The sequence below is a fragment of the Hyla sarda genome, chromosome 4 (genome assembly GCF_029499605.1).
Source record: "Hyla sarda isolate aHylSar1 chromosome 4, aHylSar1.hap1, whole genome shotgun sequence".
NCBI classification, from domain to species: domain Eukaryota; kingdom Metazoa; phylum Chordata; class Amphibia; order Anura; family Hylidae; genus Hyla; species Hyla sarda.
In genome coordinates, this window is record NC_079192.1 from 5261991 (window position 1) to 5280531 (window position 18541).

Below are 18541 nucleotides of genomic sequence, written 5' to 3' on the forward strand. Positions count from 1 at the left end.
CGAATTTTATTCACGAATATCGCATATTCGCGAATTCGCGAATATTCGCGAATATAGCGCTATATATTCGTAATTAAGAATATTCACTTTTTTTTTTTTTTTCACAGTGCACATCACAGTGATCATCCCTCTCTGCTTCCAGTTTATGTGGTGTAAGAAGGCTCTAATACTACTGTGTGAGACTGGCGTGCAAATTTTCGTATATGCGAAAATTTGCATATGCAAATTTTCGCATATGCGAATTTCCGCTTATGTTAATTTATTGTATATGCAAATTTCCGCATATGTTAATTTTCGCACACGCGAATATTCGCATATGCGAAAATAAAACGAGAATATTACGAATATGCGAATATTCGCGAATATGACGAATATTCGTCCATATATTAGCGAATATTCGCGAATTCGAATATGGCCTATGCCGCTCAACACTAGATCTTTAGTGAAGGGGTTATGAAACCCTCTTGGGTACTGCGAATGCTTGCTCCTGACTCATCCTGTGTCTTTCAGGAACTTCTTGCCTCACTGATGCTTGGTGCTTTGGGCCTTTAATTTTTGGATGTTTAGCAGTAGCTAGATATATGGTTAATGCAAATTTCAACATTGATCTTTATATGTAAGGGGTTATGAAACCCTGTTGGGTACTGCGAATACTTGCTCCTGACTCATCCTGTGTCTTTCAGGAACTTCTTGCCTTACTGATGCTTTGTGCCTCGGCCTTTAATTTTTGGATGTTTAGCAGTAGCTAAATCCATGCTTAATGCAAATTTCAACAATGATCTTTAAATTCTCGGCGTTCTGTCAGGGCCGTGGCCTACCCTGCCGGGGCCGATCCGAGGAACTCACTAAACCATCCAATCGGTAGTAGAGACAGGCGGTGTGTACAAAGGGCAGGGACTTAATGAACCCGAGCTTATGACCCGCACTTAGTTGGAATTTTTCTTTCATGGCAAATAATTGCAATCCCCGATCCCTATCACGAACATGGTTCAGCAGGTTACCCACACCTGTCGCTTGAAGGATACACACAGGCTAGTCAGTTCAGTGTAGCGCGCGTGCAGCCACGGACATCTGAGGGAATAACACACCTGTTATTGCTCGATCTCACGATTGATGGTGCAATGTAAGGGGTTAGGAAAGCCTCTTGGGTACTGCTGATGCCTACTCCTGACTGCTCCTGTGTCTTTCAGGAACTGCTTGCCTTCATGATGCTTCTGGGCTTGGCCCTTCAATTTTAGGATTTTTGAAATAGATACATGCATGCTTAATTTAAATTTCAACATTTATGGTGCAATGTATTGGGTTATTAAACCCTCTTGGGTACTGTTTTTTCAAAAGTTTCTGATACTGGTAATAAACTTGAATTTTCTAGAGTACTAACCATTACACCATGAAACACTTGTTGTGTATGATTTTTTTTTTTAATTTACATTTTCAAAAATAATACGGAGAGGGATAAACTCTGCTTCTTTATTTCAGAAAAAAATTACTTTAGAGAAGTATGTCTTTTGGTGGTCCACTGTCCTGCATTATATAGTCTTCTGGACTCTTGGATATGTGCTTGTTCTTAAACAAAGGTACAAAAACAAAAAATGGCCGGTCAGGGCAATGGAGACGTTGCGCCTACATCTCACGGCCAAATGAGCCCTGTGGGTGCTTGTGACATTAAGTCCTTTGTACCCACACGGCGGGGTCCGGGACAAAAATTTTGATCTAATTTTTTTTTTTTTAATTAGACATTTCAATGGTCTCCTCATGCTTCAGCCCACTCCAGACTGCGTCATTCAGTTAATATATAGGTAGCACCCGCTGTCTCAAATTTGAGAGCTAGCCTTTTGTGGGGTTTCACAGCTGGGGAGCCGATCGATCGGTGCTAATTAGGCATTAATCCCACAGGTGGCACGGAGCTCACAGGAGATGCGTCCTCACCAGTGAGCTGCGTGCATGCTCCCCCTTTTTTTTGCGCATATGCCATTGACCCTGCGGTTTAATTAACAATATATTTCTATAGTTCGGACATTTCCACATGCGGCGATACCACATATATTTATTTTTATTTACACAATTTTTTTTTTATAGGAAAAAGGGGGCTGATTCTTACTTTTATTAGAGAAGGGGTTAAATTATCTTTATTAACTTCTTTTCACACATTTTTTTTTTTGCAGTGTTATAGCTCCCCTGGTGGCTAATACACTGCACAAACCGATCTCATGCACAGATCCATGCCGTGCATTGACATGGCAAAGATCAGTGTTATAGGTGGTGGAATGCTCAAGCCTGGATTTCAGGCTTGGAGCAATTAATCGCCAATCGGACGCGACGGAGGCAGGTAAGGGGACCTCCGCTCGCATTCTAGCTGATCGGGACATCGCGATTTCACCGACTGAGCTGAAGCTCAGAAGCTTTCACTTTCATTTTAGATGTGGCGGTGCCGCACGCTATTAGCTCAGGGTCCTGGCTGTCATTAGCTGCCGGGACCGACCCAGTATGACAGCGTGACCACGCATTATATACCGGGACCGGGACCGGCGTCCTTAAGAGGTTGAACCCTAACGGATTTCTTGTTGCAGGAGTTTCACATTTCTTTTTTATTTCCTGTTCTTGGTTAACCCCTTCTAATCCAACAAACTTTAGGACTTCTGGGCTTCCATTGTGGACTTCAGTTACGTATTCGATAATGAATCATGGTACAGACAGGTACAGACTGTGTGAATCATGAATCATGGTACAGAAGGGGACCCCGGTGTCCTGTACTTATGCTAATATATTCCTGGCAATGCTAAAGAGTAGGCACATATTTTCATCTACTAATCCATTTACCCATTTCATCAAGTTCAACACTACTTAGATGTAGTTATGTGGTATGCACTTATGAGGGCAGAAAAATGCGCTACATTACGCTTAAAAATAACGTATTGGAATAAAACACCAGACAGTGATTACTTTTGCCTGGACTTTCACAGTATCTAGGCCCTTGACAGATTAACAGGAACAAAATAGTACACTACTTAGATGTAGGTATGTGGTATGCACTTATGAGGGCAGAAAAATGCACTAAGGTACACTTAAAAAAGTATTTGTGCACAACACCAGCAATACACAACAGTGCTGCAGCACACAGTCGCTGTGTACTAAACCCAAAATTGCACTTTTTCTCTCAAAGACTAATAGGAATGGACTGCTGGGTATGTATTATAACATCTACAGACTAGTATAACCAGCAGACCATATGTTGTGGAACAAAGACACACATTTGCGTTAAAAACGTATTCCTCCCTACTCTCCTAACTACAGCTGAGCCAGCTTGTTCAAACATATGAGGCAACACACAGTTCTCTGCCCCTATCTATAATAAAATGCTGTAGAAAGTGACTGGGAGGTTAATGGCTGCCGTAAAAATTATTTTCTGTGCAAAAATGCACTGCTCTCTGTCCACCAGAACGCTGATGTAACTAGGAGGTGAAACACTGCTGTAAAAAGCTTTTCTGTGTAACACAGATCTATCTCTCTGCAGTGTAATGAATGAAGTGACGAGCCGGAATATGGCTGCCGATTATATTGGGCTGTGACATCACAGGGGTGACTTGCTGCTGATAGGCTGCATCCTGAATTTGATACAGGGTCATCACGCCTACCCTTGTTCCCACCTTCCCAGAGTTCCTTGCCCCATGTCCTCATATGTGGATCCGCCATTTTAGATGCCCTGGAGCCTGGATCACACTAAATGGAGTTTAATGAAGCGATTTGCGCAAAATAATCGCGGCGATATTCGCATTTATTGTGAATTGAATTTTTCATGAAATTTATAGCAAATTCGGATTCGTCATATTTGATTAGCTCTTCTCTAGATCTTATCGCCGAATATGGCTCCCTGTCATACTACCACTTAAAGGGGTTATCCAGGAAGAAACCTTTTTATGTATCAATTGCCTCCAGAAAGTTAAACAGATTTGTAAATTACTTCTATTAAAAATCTTAATCCTTTCAGTACTTATGAGCTGCTGAAGTTGAGGTTTTTTTTCCGTCTAAGTGCTCTCTGATGACACCTGTCTCCGGAATTGTCCAGAGTAGAAGCAAATCCCCATAGAAAACCTCTTCTACTCCAGGGACAAGCAGAGATGTAAGCAGAGAGCACTGTTGCCAGAGAGAAAAGAACAACTCAACTTCAGCAACTGATAATTATTAGAAGGATTAAGCTTTTTTATGGAAGCCATCGCCGTCACGCCCCCTCCCATAGACTTGCATAGCGGGGGTGGGGGTGATGTCACACGGGGCGGAGTCGTGATGTCATGATACTCCGGCCCCATGGTCGGCACCCGTCAATTTGAGAGCTGGCAGCGCGGCGTGCAGCTCAAAGAGGTGGGTGCCGAATGCAAGATTGCGGGGGTTCCCAGTGGCGGGACCCCCGGGATAAGACGTCTTAGGCCGGAGTACCCCTTTAACCTGTTGGGGACGAAGGGCGTATGCATACGCTCTTGTGTTCTGGTACTTGAGGACGAGGGGCGTGGGAATTTCGGTCCCCACCTCGCACCGGGCGGGGACTGGACTGGGGTGACTGCTGATATCGATCAGCAGGCACCCCGCGCAAATGCCCAGGTGGGTCATTAGACCAACCCATGTCTGCGATCGGCGCAAATTGCAAGTGAATTCACACTTGCGATTTGCGCCGATTCCGGGTCATATGGGATCTATGGTCACCCGGAATATAAGGGGGATTGCGGTTGTCTAAGACACCCATGATCCCCCTGAAGGGATAGGAGTGAGATGGCAGAGGTGCCACCCCTTCTATCCCTGCTATTGGTGGTCTAGACGCGACCACCAATAGCAGATCAGGGGCGACAGGGTGAACTTTCATTATCCCTGTCTTGCCCACGACAATAGGAGGGACAGGACGGGGAAACCAACAGGGATCGGCGCCGCAGTCCACTTACCCATCAAGAGGCAGCGGGCGACGGTGATCGGCGGGCGGCTATGTCATGCGGAAGAAGAGGACGACTCCCTGGATCCTACAGAAGCAGGTAAGTTGCCTAGCAACATCTGGATGTCTACAGTCTGAGACCACTATACAGTGGTCTCTAAACTGTATCCCTCCAGATCTTGCAAAACTACAACTCCTAGCATGCCCAAACAGCTGTTTGCTGTCTGGGCATGTTGGGATTTGTACTTTTGCAACATCTGGAGGGTCACAGTTTGGAGATCACTGTGCAGTGGTCAATAAACTGTAGCCCTCCAGATGTTGCAAAACTGCAAATCCCAGCATGCCCAAACAGCAAACAGATGTCTCGACATGCTGGGAATTGTAGTTGCGTACTTCCAGCTGTTGCATAACTACATCTCCCAGCATGCCCTTCGGCGATCAGTACATGCTGGGAGTTGTAGTTTTGCAACAGCTGAAGGCACACTGGTTGGAAAATACTTAGGGAGTTAGGTAACAGAACCTAACTGAAGATTTCCCAACCAGTGTGCCTCCAGCTGTTGTAAAAGTACAACTCCCAGCTTCCACGGTCTGTCAGTACATTCTGGGAGTTGTAGTTTTGAAACAGCTGGAGGTTGGCAGGTTTACGGTAAGTTTCCTGCTTCAAGTTTGGGCTGCGGCAAATTTTTTGCTGCAGCGCAAACTCCTAGCGGGAAACTCACCGTAACACGCCAGTGCGAATGTACCCTAAAAACACTACACTACACTAACACATAATAAAGGGTAAAACACTACATATACACCCTCTTACACTGTCCCCCCCAATAAAAATGAAAAACATATTGTACGACAGTATTTCCAAAATGGAGCCTCCAGCTGTTGCAAAACAACAACTCCCAGCATTTCTGGACAGCCACTGACTGTCCAGGCATGCTGGGAGTTTAGCAACAGCTGGAGGCACCCTGTTTTGGAATCACTGGCGTAGAATACCCCTATATCCACCCCTATGCAATCCCTAATTTAGTCCTCAAATGCACATGGCACTTTCTCACTTCAGAGCCCTGTCGTATTTCAACAGTTTAGGGCCACATATGGGGTATTTCCGTACTCGGGAGAAATTGCACTACAAATTTTGGGGGCTTTTTCTCCTTTAACCCCTTATGAAAAGGAAAAGTTGGGGGCTAAACCAGCCTGTTAGTGTAAAAAAAAAAAAAAATTTACACTAATATGCTGGTGTTGCCCCATACTTTTTATTTTCACAAGCAGTAAAAGGAAAAAAATACCCCTAAAATTTCTACTGAGTATGGAAATACCCCATATGTGGGTGTAAAATGCTCTGTGGGCGCACAACAAGGCTCAGGAGTGAGAGCGCACCATGTACATTTGAGGTCTAAATTGGTGATTTGCACAGGGGTGGCTGATTTTACAGTGGTTCTGACATAAATGCAAAAACATAAATACCCACATGTGACCCCATTTTGGAAACTACACCCCTCACAGAATGGCACAAGGGGTATAGTGAGCCTTAACACCCCTCAGGTGTTTGACAGTTTTTCTTTAAATTTGGATGGGAAAATGACAAAAAACATTTTTTCACTAAAATGCTGGTGTTACACTAAATTTTTCATTTTCACAAGGGAAAGTAGACAAAAAGCCCCCCAAAATTTGTAACCCCATTTCTTCTGAGTAAGAAAATGCCCCACATGAGGATGTAAAGTGATCTGCAGGCGAACTACAATGCTCAGAAGAGAAGGAGCGCATTGGGATTTTGAAGAGAAAAATTGTCCGGAATTGAAGGCCACGTGTGTTTACAAGGCCCCAAGAGTGCCAGAACAATGGACCCCCCACATGTGACCCTATTTTGGAAACTACTTGTAATGTAATAGGGGGTGCAGTGAGCAGATTTTTGGAACAGTGGTCCGTGAAAATGAAAAATTTAATTTTTAATTTGCTCATCCCACTGTTCCAAAGATCTGTCAAACGCCAGTGGGGTGTAAATACTCACTGCACCCCTTATTAAATTCTGTGAGGGGTGTAGTTTCCAAAATGGGGTCACATGTGGGAGGGTCCACTGTCCTGGCACCATGGGGGGCTTTGTAAATGAACATGGCCGCTGACTATTTCAAACAAATTCTCTTTCCAAAAGCTCAATGGCGCTCCTTCTCTTCTGAGCATTTTAGTTCGCCCGCAGAGCATTTTACATCCTAACATGGGGTATTTCCATACTCAGAAGAAATGGGTATACAAGTTTTGGGGGGGCATTTTCTCCCATTACCGTTTGTAAAAATGGTAAATTTGGGGAAAAACTGCACTGAATTTTTTTTTCATTTACACATCCGATTTTAACGAAAAGTCGTCAAACACCTGTGGGGTGTTAAGGCTAACTGGACCCCTTGTTATGTGCCTTGAGGGGTGTAGTTTCAAAAATTGTATGCCATGTGGGGTTTTCTGCTGTTCTGGCACCATAGGGGCTTCCTAAATGTGACATGCCCCCCAAAAACCATTTCAGCAAAATTCACTCTCCAAAATCCTATTATCGCCCCTTCCCTTCTGAGCTCTCTACTGCACCCGCCAAACACTTGACATACACATATATGGTTTTTACTTACTCGAGAGAATTTGGGTTACAAATTTTGGGGGATTTTTCTCCTATTATCACTTGTAAAAATTCAAAAACTGGGTCTACAAGAACATGCGAGTGTAAAAAGTGAAGATTTAGAATTTTCTTCTATACTTTGTTGCTATTTCTGTAAAACACCTAAAGGGTTAACACACTTACTGAATTTTGGATACTTTGAGGGGTGCAGTTTTTATAATGGGGTCATTTGTGGGGTATTTCTAATATGAAGGCCCTTCAAATCCACTTCAAAACTAAGCTGGTCCCTGAAAAATTACAATTTTGAAAATGTTGTGAAAAATTGGAAAATTGCTGCAGAACTTTGAAGCCCTCTGATGTCTTACAAAAGTATAAACATGTCAACTTTATGATGCAAATATAAAGTAGACATATTGTATACGTAAATCAAAATATAATTTATTTGGAATGTATATTTTCCTTACAAGTAGAGAGCTTCAAAGTTAGAAAAATTCTAAATTTTAACATTTTTCATAACATTTTTGAATTTTTCACAAAGAAATGATGCAAGTATCAATTAAAATTTACCAGTACCATAAAGTAGAATATGTCATGAAAGAGGGAGAGAGAGAGAGAGAGAGAGAGAGAGAGAGAGATAGAGAGAGAGAGAGAGAGAGAGAGAGAGAGAGAGAGAGAGAGAGAGATGTTCCTGTATTTGGAACCATCTGTATGAAATGGAGAATGGAACTTCCTTATCCCCATGATGTCATTTATAACTGAATATTTCACAAATTCTTATAGATAAATAATTCTATTTTTTGATCTGTTAATGAATTACATATTTATTTCTATATTCCTCTATGGACCAGAACCCTGTAGACTCATCAGACGATAGCAGAGATATCTCCAGGGGGTTATTCTACCTGGTCCCTTGTCTTCATCTTGTAGATAAATATCGGCAGGTAATGCTTCACATTCAGGGGTCTGGAGGTCATAGAAGCTGACGCTGCTCCTGTGTAACATTGTCCTCCATCCCCCCGGAGACCTGAGAGAGATGAGAAGAGATATTCATCTGAACATGAAGAATAAAGAAATATCTGATGTAGGTAACATTTCTATAATATTACAGGAGAAAGATTTCTTATAGGTGACTGGAAATGTCTGAGATATTATACAATCTACACAGATCAGACATAACTATAAATAACCTAATATTACATAGATCCTCCTCACACTGTCAAACATCTCTGACCCATCGAGGACCGGACTCCATAGACCTGTGATGTGTCATGTGGTATCAGCAGCAGATCCTGTAAGTTGTGAGGTGCGGCCTCCATGGATGGGTCTTATTTCTCCAGAAAATCTCACAGAAGATCAAACAGATTGGGATCTGGGGATTTTAGGGGCTTAGTCACCATTTTAACCTCTTTGTCATGTTCCCCATTACTAAAGAATGTCTACAGTGAGGCCGGGGGCATTATCCTGTTGATAGAGGGCACTGCCATTAGGAGATCCTGCTGCCATGAAGGGCAAAGACTTTATCTACACAATGTTCTAGTAAGGGATAACATGATCCCCTAATATCCACATGATGCCAGGATCCATGGTTTTTAGTACAAAGCATCCCATCACCTTTTTCCATACTGCTTCCTGGTAAAAATTATGTAAAGGAAATCTTAATTTATCAGAAATAGGCGGAAACTTGACAGCATAGGCCCCCAGACTGTCCTGCTGCCTTACACAGTCCCTTACAAAGGAAGCTGCAATGCCCTGAGTGATCTGACTCATTTCTGTAATTTTCCTCCTTGGACAAGTTTTGGTCGATGCCAACCGCTGCATACAAGGAGCACCCAGCAAGATGTTCTGTCCCTGATATAAATATATAAAGTTATAGTATAATAGACAATATAAGTTATAACATTTATCCATGGGTCATATATTGGGGTCACTCTAAGTCTTGTGTCTTATGATAAGAGTCATTTCTTCTGGATTTATAACACATTATACCTACTGCCTAGATCTACATACAGGAGAACAACAGGACGGAGGTCACAGAGTTCCTTCTCGTAGGATTTCAGGTCAGTCGAGGGTTAAGACTTTTCCTGTTCTGTCTGTTCCTTGTGGTTTATTATCTGATAATATGTGGGAATCTCCTGATCATCACCCTGGTGTCCACCAGCAAGAACCTCCACACCCCAATGTACTTCTTCATCTCACATCTGTCCATCAGTGACATCTTGTTATCCACAGATATTGTCCCCAATCTTCTCTACATCCTAATGAATAATGGGGGGACTATGACTTTTATTGGTTGTATAGCTCAGCTTTATTTCTTTGCCACCTCAGAAGCATTTGAATGTCTCCTCCTCGCTGTGATGTCTTATGACAGATATGTGGCCATCTGTAATCCTCTCCGTTACTCCTCTATCATGACAAGTGGACATTGTGTTGTACTGACCGTCATCTGTTGGTTGTCTGGATTTTCTGTTACTTTGATTTACACCATAACAACAGCAAAGCTAAACTTCTGTGGACCCAATGTCATTGACCATTTATTTTGTGACTTTATTCCCTTACTAGAACTTTCCTGTTCTAACACTTTCATTGTCCACTTGGAGATGTATGTAATAAGTATCCCAGTTGTCCTCATTCCAACCACCATCATTGTATTGTCTTATACTTATATTGTTCTAACAATCCTAAGGATCCCATCTAATACTGGTAGACAGAAAGCCTTCTCCACCTGTAGCTCCCACCTCATTGTGGTCTCCATATTCTATGGGACTTTGTTCAGTGTTTATGTTATCCCAACAAAAGGACAAACATTGACCATGAGTAAAATCCTCTCCCTGCTATATACTGTTTTTACTCCATTGGTCAACCCTATTATATACAGTCTGAGAAATGACGACATTAATAAAGCCATACAGAAAACACTTCATAAGTGGGAGATCTGGTAAAGCATCTATAATTTATATGTAGCAAATGCACAAGTAGATTAAATACCAGATCTTGCAGGAACTTTTATTCAAAAACCTTGTATTTTTTTTTTTTAACTCTGCTTGTTAAAGAAACGAGTCAAGCAAGTACAATACAATCCATCATCAGACTATCTAGAAAAGCCAAACAGACCATTTTACAAAATAGAAAATCCACGAGAAAGAATTACGATTAAACATCCTCCATCTGAGAGTCTATAGGTCTTAAATCTTACCCATTGTCCTGCATACAGATCTACCATATATTAATTCACATGTCCAACCCCATAGGAATATGGAAAAGAAGATATATTTCTCAGTACCATGCCAGTGGTTCCAGGGTAAGATCAAAAAGCAGGGGAGATATTGGGCAACCCTGTCTCATGCCCTTCTGTAGGGTGACCCGCAGGGACAAAAAACCTGGGGTGTAGACCTTTGCTTTTGGGGTGGAATACACCAACTGAAGCCAGGTCCAATTGACATTGTCAAAGGCCTTCTTGGCATCCAATGCAAAGAGGTCTGGAACTCTCGCACTAGTTGGTGAATGAGCTACCATATCTAGTACGGCCAGAACTGTACGGATATTTGTCACCGACAAGTGCCCCTTAATGAACCCTATCGGATAAAGTCCTATGAGTGGAGGCAAAAAGGCAGCTAATCTGTTGGCCAGGAGTTTGGAGATGATCTTTATGTCTGGATTAATCAGCGATATGGGCCTATACATGCATGTTTATAGAGGGTCTTTACCAGGTTTCTGTAAAGCTTTGATATAGGCTGTTTGGCCCAAGGAGAGAAATATGGAATCGGAAAGCATCGTATTAAAAACATCTGGCACCACTATAGAAAATTCCTGCATCATATATATATATATATATATATATATATATATATATATATATATATATATATATAAAATTCCCCTGGATACCCGTCCGCACCTTGGGCCTTGTTAGAGGGTAACAATTTGATCACAATCAATACTTCTCCAGCAGTTATCGGGGCATTTGACGTCTGCAGATTGAAGTCCAGGGCATTAAGACAGTCCCTCCCTTTAGCAACAAAAATCGAGTCGTAGGAGTATAAGGACTGAAAATAAAAGTATAACACATTGTTGACATCTTTCAGTTCCATAACAGTCACACCCTGGGAAGTTTGCAAAGCCGGAATATGTGTGGGAAGGCTCCTACCCCCTCCCCACCATGCATGCAAGTAAGGCACCAGATTTATTGCCATATCTAAAGAAGTCAGTGTCCCTCTGGTCTTTTCTATAATTCTCCAGCCTGCCAAGCCCCAATTCGCATTCAACATAAATGGCCAACCAATCAGCCTCATCTGTCAGGAGTTGGTGGGATGATGTGTAAGCAAGACAAAGCTTTTCCCTAGCTTCCCTATACGTCACCAGAGTCATACGTTTCCCCGTCATCACATAAGCTTTGATGTGCCCCTTAAATTTGGCTGTGTCCCAATACAAAAATGGCTGGGTGACATGCGGAGAGTTTGCAGTCTGAAAGCCCATCCACCACCCATTTAAATGAGCCACAAAAGCCTCTTACCATGTGCTAAATAGGAGGAGGAGCGCCACAAATAATCAGACCCCATGTGGTAGATATCAGAGAATTGCACTATAACTGGGGAATGGTTCGAGATAATCAAGGGGCCTATAGAGACCTCTCACACCTTGCTCAGCAGGCCCGGCAACATCAAGATTAGAGTTAAGGGAGTTTGCAGAACTTTTCAGAAATTGCAAGTTTGGTTCGACTAGGTTTGACTCAAACTGGCAATGAAATAAGCCCATTGTCACGATGCCGGCTGGCAGGTAGTGGATCCTCTGTGCCAGAGAGGGATTGGCGTGGACCGTGCTAGTGGATCGGTTCTAAGTCACTACTGGTTTTCACCAGAGCCCGCCGCAAAGCGGGATGGACTTGCTGCGGCGGTAGTGACCAGGTCGTATCCACTAGCAACGGCTCAACCTCTCTGACTGCTGAAGATAGGCGCGGTACAAGGGAGTAGACAGAAGCAAGGTCGGACGTAGCAGAAGGTCGGGGCAGGCAGCAAGGATCGTAGTCAGGGGCAACGGCAGGAGGTCTGGAACACAGGCTAGGAACACACAAGGAAACGCTTTCACTGGCACGATGGCAACAAGATCCGGCAAGGGAGTGCAGGGGAAGTGAGGTGATATAGGGAAGTGCACAGGTGAACACACTAATTGGAACCACTGCGCCAATCAGCGGCGCAGTGGCCCTTTAAATCGCAGAGACCCGGCGCGCGCGCGCCCTAGGGAGCGGGGCCGCGCGCGCCGGGACAGGACAGACGGAGAGCGAGTCAGGTACGGGAGCCGGGGTGCGCATCGCGAGCGGGCGCTACCCGCATCGCGAATCGCATCCCGGCTGGAAGCGTAATCGCAGCGCCCCGGGTCAGTGGATCTGACCGGAGCGCTGCAGTGGGGAGAGTGTAGCGAGCGCTCCGGGGAGGAGCGGGGACCCGGAGCGCTCGGCGTAACAGTACCCCCCCCCTTGGGTCTCCCCCTCTTCTTAGAGCCTGAGAACCTGAGGAGCAGACTTTTGTCTAGGATGTTGTCCTCAGGTTCCCAGGATCTCTCTTCTGGACCACAACCCTCCCAATCCACTAAAAAAAAGGTTTTCCCTCTGACCTTCTTAGATGCTAAAATCTCTTTGACAGAGAAGATGTCCGAGGAGCCGGAAACAGGAGTGGGAGGAACAGATTTGGGAGAGAAACGGTTGATGATGAGTGGTTTAAGAAGAGAAACGTGAAAGGCATTAGGAATACGAAGAGAAGGAGGAAGAAGAAGTTTGTAAGAGACAGGATTAATCTGAGACAAAATTTTGAAAGGACCAAGATAGCGTGGTCCCAACTTGTAGCTAGGGACACGGAAGCGGACATATTTAGCGGAGAGCCATACCTTGTCTCCAGGGGAAAAAATGGGAGGAGCTCTTCTTTTCTTATCCGCGAACTTCTTCATGCGTGATGACGCCTGTAAGAGAGAATTTTGGGTCTCTCTCCATATGATGGAAAGATCACGAGAAATTTCATCCACAGCGGGCAGACCAGAGGGCAAGGGGGTAGGGAGGGGGGGAAGAGGGTGACGGCCGTACACCACGAAAAATGGGGATTTGGAGGAAGATTCAGAGACTCGGAAGTTATACGAGAATTCGGCCCATGGAAGGAGATCTGCCCAGTCATCCTGGCGGGAGGAAACAAAATGTCGTAAATAATCACCCAAGACCTGGTTAATTCTTTCTACTTGTCCATTGGATTGGGGATGATATGCAGAAGAAAAATTTAATTTAATCTTGAGTTGTTTACAGAGAGCCCTCCAGAATTTAGACACAAATTGGACGCCTCTATCCGAGACTATCTGTGTGGGCAACCCGTGAAGACGAAAAATGTGTACAAAAAATTGTTTAGCCAACTGAGGCGCTGAAGGAAGACCAGGAAGAGGGATGAAATGTGCCATTTTGGAGAATCGATCAACGACCACCCAAATAACAGTGTTGCCACGGGAAGGGGGTAAATCAGTAATAAAATCCATACCAATCAGAGCCCAAGGCTGTTCGGGGACAGGCAGGGGATGAAGAAAACCAGCGGGCTTCTGGCGAGGAGTCTTATCCCGGGCACAGATAGTGCAGGCTCGTACAAAGTCCACAACATCCGTCTCCAGAGTCGGCCACCAATAGAAGCGGGAGATGAGTTGCACAGATTTCTTGATGCCCACATGACCTGCGAGATGGGAGGAGTGACCCCATTTGAGGATTCCGAGGCGTTGGCGTGGAGAAACGAAGGTCTTCCCTGGAGGAGTTTGCCTGATGGAGGCTGGAGAAGTGGAAATCAGGCAGTCAGGAGGAATGATGTGTTGCGGAGAGAGTTCAACCTCCGAGGCATCCGAGGAACGAGAGAGAGCATCGGCCCTAATGTTCTTATCGGCAGGCCGAAAGTGAATTTCAAAATTAAATCGGGCAAAGAACAGAGACCACCGGGCCTGGCGAGGATTCAGCCGTTGGGCAGACTGGAGGTAGGAGAGGTTCTTGTGATCGGTGTAAATAATAACTGGAAATCTTGATCCCTCCAGCAGATGCCTCCATTCCTCAAGTGCTAATTTGATGGCTAGAAGCTCTCGATCCCCGATGGAGTAGTTCCTCTCCGCCGGAGAGAAGGTCCTAGAAAAAAACCCACAAGTGACAGCATGCCCGGAAGAATTTTTTTGTAGAAGAACAGCTCCAGCTCCCACTGAGGAGGCATCAACCTCCAATAGGAAGGGTTTGGAAGGGTCAGGTCTGGAGAGCACGGGAGCCGAAGAAAAGGCAGACTTGAGTCGTTTAAAGGCGTCTTCCGCTTGAGGAGGCCAAGACTTGGGATCGGCATTTTTTTTGGTTAAAGCCACGATAGGAGCCACAACGGTAGAAAAATGTGGAATAAATTGCCTGTAATAATTGGCGAACCCCAAAAAGCGTTGGATGGCACGGAGTCCGGAGGGGCGTGGCCAATCTAAGACGGCAGAGAGTTTGTCTGGATCCATTTGTAGTCCCTGGCCAGAGACCAAGTATCCTAGAAAAGGAAGAGATTGGCATTCAAACAGACATTTCTCAATTTTGGCATAGAGTTGATTGTCACGAAGTCTCTGAAGAACCATACGGACATGCTGGCGGTGTTCTTCTAGATTGGCAGAAAAAATTAGGATATCGTCCAGATATACAACAACACAGGAGTATAAAAGATCACGAAAAATTTCATTAACAAAGTCTTGGAAGACGGCAGGGGCGTTGCACAGGCCAAAGGGCATGACCAGATACTCAAAGTGTCCATCTCTGGTGTTAAATGCCGTTTTCCATTCATCCCCCTCTCTGATGCGGATGAGATTATAAGCACCTCTTAAGTCCAGTTTAGTAAAGATGTGGGCACCTTGGAGGCGATCAAAGAGTTCAGAGATGAGGGGTAGGGGGTAGCGGTTCTTAACCGTGATTTTATTAAGACCGCGGTAGTCAATGCAAGGACGTAGGGAGCCATCTTTTTTGGACACAAAGAAAAATCCGGCTCCGGCAGGAGAGGAGGATTTACGGATAAAGCCCTTTTTTAAATTTTCCTGGACGTATTCAGACATGGCAAGAGTCTCTGGGGCGGACAGAGGATAAATTCTGCCCCGGGGTGGAGTAGTGCCCGGGAGGAGGTCAATAGGACAATCATAAGGCCTGTGAGGAGGTAGAGTCTCAGCTTGTTTTTTGCAGAAAACATCCGCAAAGTCCATATAGGCCTTGGGGAGACCGGTTACTGGAGGAACCACAGAGTCACGGCAAGGGTTACTGGGAACCGGTTTTAGACAGTCCTTGGAACAAGAGGGCCCCCAACTCTTGATCTCCCCAGTGGACCAATCCAGGGTTGGGGAATGAAGTTGAAGCCAGGGAAGTCCAAGGAGAATTTCAGAAGTGCAATTGGGGAGGACCAAAAGTTCAATCCTCTCGTGATGAGATCCGATACACATTAGAAGGGGCTCCGTGCGGAAACGTATGGTACAGTCCAATCTTTCATTGTTTACACAATTGATATAAAGGGGTCTGGCGAGACTGGTCACTGGGATGTTGAACCTGTTGACGAGAGAGGCCAAAATAAAATTTCCTGCAGATCCAGAGTCCAAGAAGGCCATAGTAGAGAAGGAGAAGGCAGAGGCAGACATCCGCACAGGCACAGTAAGACGTGGAGAAGCAGAGTAGACATCAAGGACTGTCTCACCTTTGTGCGGAGTCAGCGTACATTTTTCCAGGCGGGGAGGACGGATAGGACAATCCCTCAGGAAGTGTTCGGTACTAGCACAGTACAGGCAGAGATTCTCCATGCGGCGTCGTGTCCTCTCTTGAGGTGTCAGGCGAGACCGGTCGACCTGCATAGCCTCCACGGCGGGAGGCACAGGAACGGATTGCAGGGGACCAGAGGAGAGAGGAGCCGAGGAGAAGAAACGCCTCGTGCGAACAGAGTCCATATCTTGGCGGAGCTCCTGACGCCTTTCGGAAAAACGCATGTCAATGCGAGTGGCCAGGTGAATGAGTTCATGTAGATTAGCAGGGATTTCTCGTGCGGCCAGAACATCTTTAATGTTGCTGGATAGGCCTTTTTTAAAGGTCGCGCAGAGGGCCTCATTATTCCAGGATAATTCTGAAGCAAGAGTACGGAATTGTACGGCATTCTCGCCAACGGAAGAATTACCCTGGACCAGGTTCAACAGGGCAGTCTCAGCAGAAGAGGCTCGGGCAGGTTCCTCAAAGACACTTCGGATTTCCGAGAAGAAGGAGTGTACAGAGGCAGTGACGGGGTCATTGCGGTCCCAGAGCGGTGTGGCCCAAGACAGGGCTTTTCCAGACAGAAGGCTGACTACGAAAGCCACCTTAGACCTTTCAGTGGGAAACTGGTCCGACATCATCTCCAGATGCAGGGAACATTGGGAAAGAAAGCCACGGCAAAACTTAGAGTCCCCATCAAATTTATCCGGCAAGGATAGGCGTAGACCAGGAGCGGCCACTCGCTGCGGAGGAGGTGCAGGAGCTGGCGGAGGAGATGACTGCTGAAGCTGTGGTAGTAACTGCTGTAGCATAACGGTCAGTTGAGACAGCTGTTGGCCTTGTTGCGCTATCTGTTGTGACTGCTGGGCGACCACCGTGGTGAGGTCAGCAACAACTGGCAGAGGAACTTCAGCGGGATCCATGGCCGGATCTACTGTCACGATGCCGGCTGGCAGGTAGTGGATCCTCTGTGCCAGAGAGGGATTGGCGTGGACCGTGCTAGTGGATCGGTTCTAAGTCACTACTGGTTTTCACCAGAGCCCGCCGCAAAGCGGGATGGACTTGCTGCGGCGGTAGTGACCAGGTCGTATCCACTAGCAACGGCTTAACCTCTCTGACTGCTGAAGATAGGCGCGGTACAAGGGAGTAGACAGAAGCAAGGTCGGACGTAGCAGAAGGTCGGGGCAGGCAGCAAGGATCGTAGTCAGGGGCAACGGCAGGAGGTCTGGAACACAGGCTAGGAACACACAAGGAAACGCTTTCACTGGCACGATGGCAACAAGATCCGGCAAGGGAGTGCAGGGGAAGTGAGGTGATATAGGGAAGTGCACAGGTGAACACACTAATTGGAACCACTGCGCCAATCAGCGGCGCAGTGGCCCTTTAAATCGCAGAGACCCGGCGCGCGCGCGCCCTAGGGAGCGGGGCCGCGCGCGCCGGGACAGGACAGACGGAGAGCGAGTCAGGTACGGGAGCCGGGGTGCGCATCGCGAGCGGGCGCTACCCGCATCGCGAATCGCATCCCGGCTGGAAGCGTAATCGCAGCGCCCCGGGTCAGTGGATCTGACCGGAGCGCTGCAGTGGGGAGAGTGTAGCGAGCGCTCCGGGGAGGAGCGGGGACCCGGAGCGCTCGGCGTAACACCCATAAACATGTTTTAAGCACTGCCTAACAGCTCTAACCCCTGTCTAACACTGTTAGGGATGTATTCAAGTAGTTTTTACTTGAGTGTTTTCAACCTCTTGGTTACAGGGTGTACCTGTACATCCAGCTCTGGCGATATAACGCTGGGTCACACGGTGACCCCGTGTCATATTGGGTCAGTCCGGTAGCCGGGACCTGGGGCTAATAGAGCACATCACCGATCGCTGTGACGCATGCTAATAACCCTTTAGACACGGCGATCAACTTTGATCGCCGCATCTATAGGGTTAATAGCGTGCGTCACTGTGCTCAATAGGGCTGATTGGGATCACAGCGGTGAAACCAATCATCTAGGAAGGATCCGTTACCTGCCTCTGGCACATCCGATCGGCTATTGATTGCACCAAGCCAGAGATCCATGCTTGAGCAATCGACTGACGATAATACTATTGCATAGCAATGAACAGTGCTGGCATTCAATGTACTGCATGGTATAGTCCCCTAAAATCTCCCCCCAATGTGATCATGGGGTATACATACTCATACATGCGTATTGGCTTTAATTGTCCAAACATAATCCACTAGTCAGTACATTTGGGTCAGTTTCTGCTGTTCTTCGCTTTTTAGTCCTGAAAAATGCGAGTA

The 18541-nt window shown here is 45.8% G+C and overlaps 1 protein-coding gene across 1 annotated transcript; it reads left to right on the top strand.

Annotated features, from left to right (window-relative positions):
* The first annotated feature begins 8350 nt into the window (after window positions 1-8350).
* Window positions 8351-10450, top strand: LOC130367146 (olfactory receptor 1009-like). The gene is made up of 2 exons (XM_056569549.1): window positions 8351-8452; window positions 9509-10450. The coding sequence occupies exons 1-2, from the start codon at window positions 8351-8353 to the stop codon at window positions 10448-10450; spliced, it is 1044 nt and encodes a 347-aa protein (XP_056425524.1).
* The last annotated feature ends 8091 nt before the right edge of the window (window positions 10451-18541 follow it).

Excerpts from the sequence above, each read along its gene's own strand:
- LOC130367146 (XM_056569549.1), top strand. The coding sequence starts at position 8,351 with ATGGACCAGAACCCTGTAGACTCATCAGACGATAGCAGAGATATCTCC. Across the intron at positions 8,453-9,508 it reads TTGTAGATAAATATCGGCAG|ATCTACATACAGGAGAACAA; the intron begins GTAATGCTTCAC and ends CCTACTGCCTAG.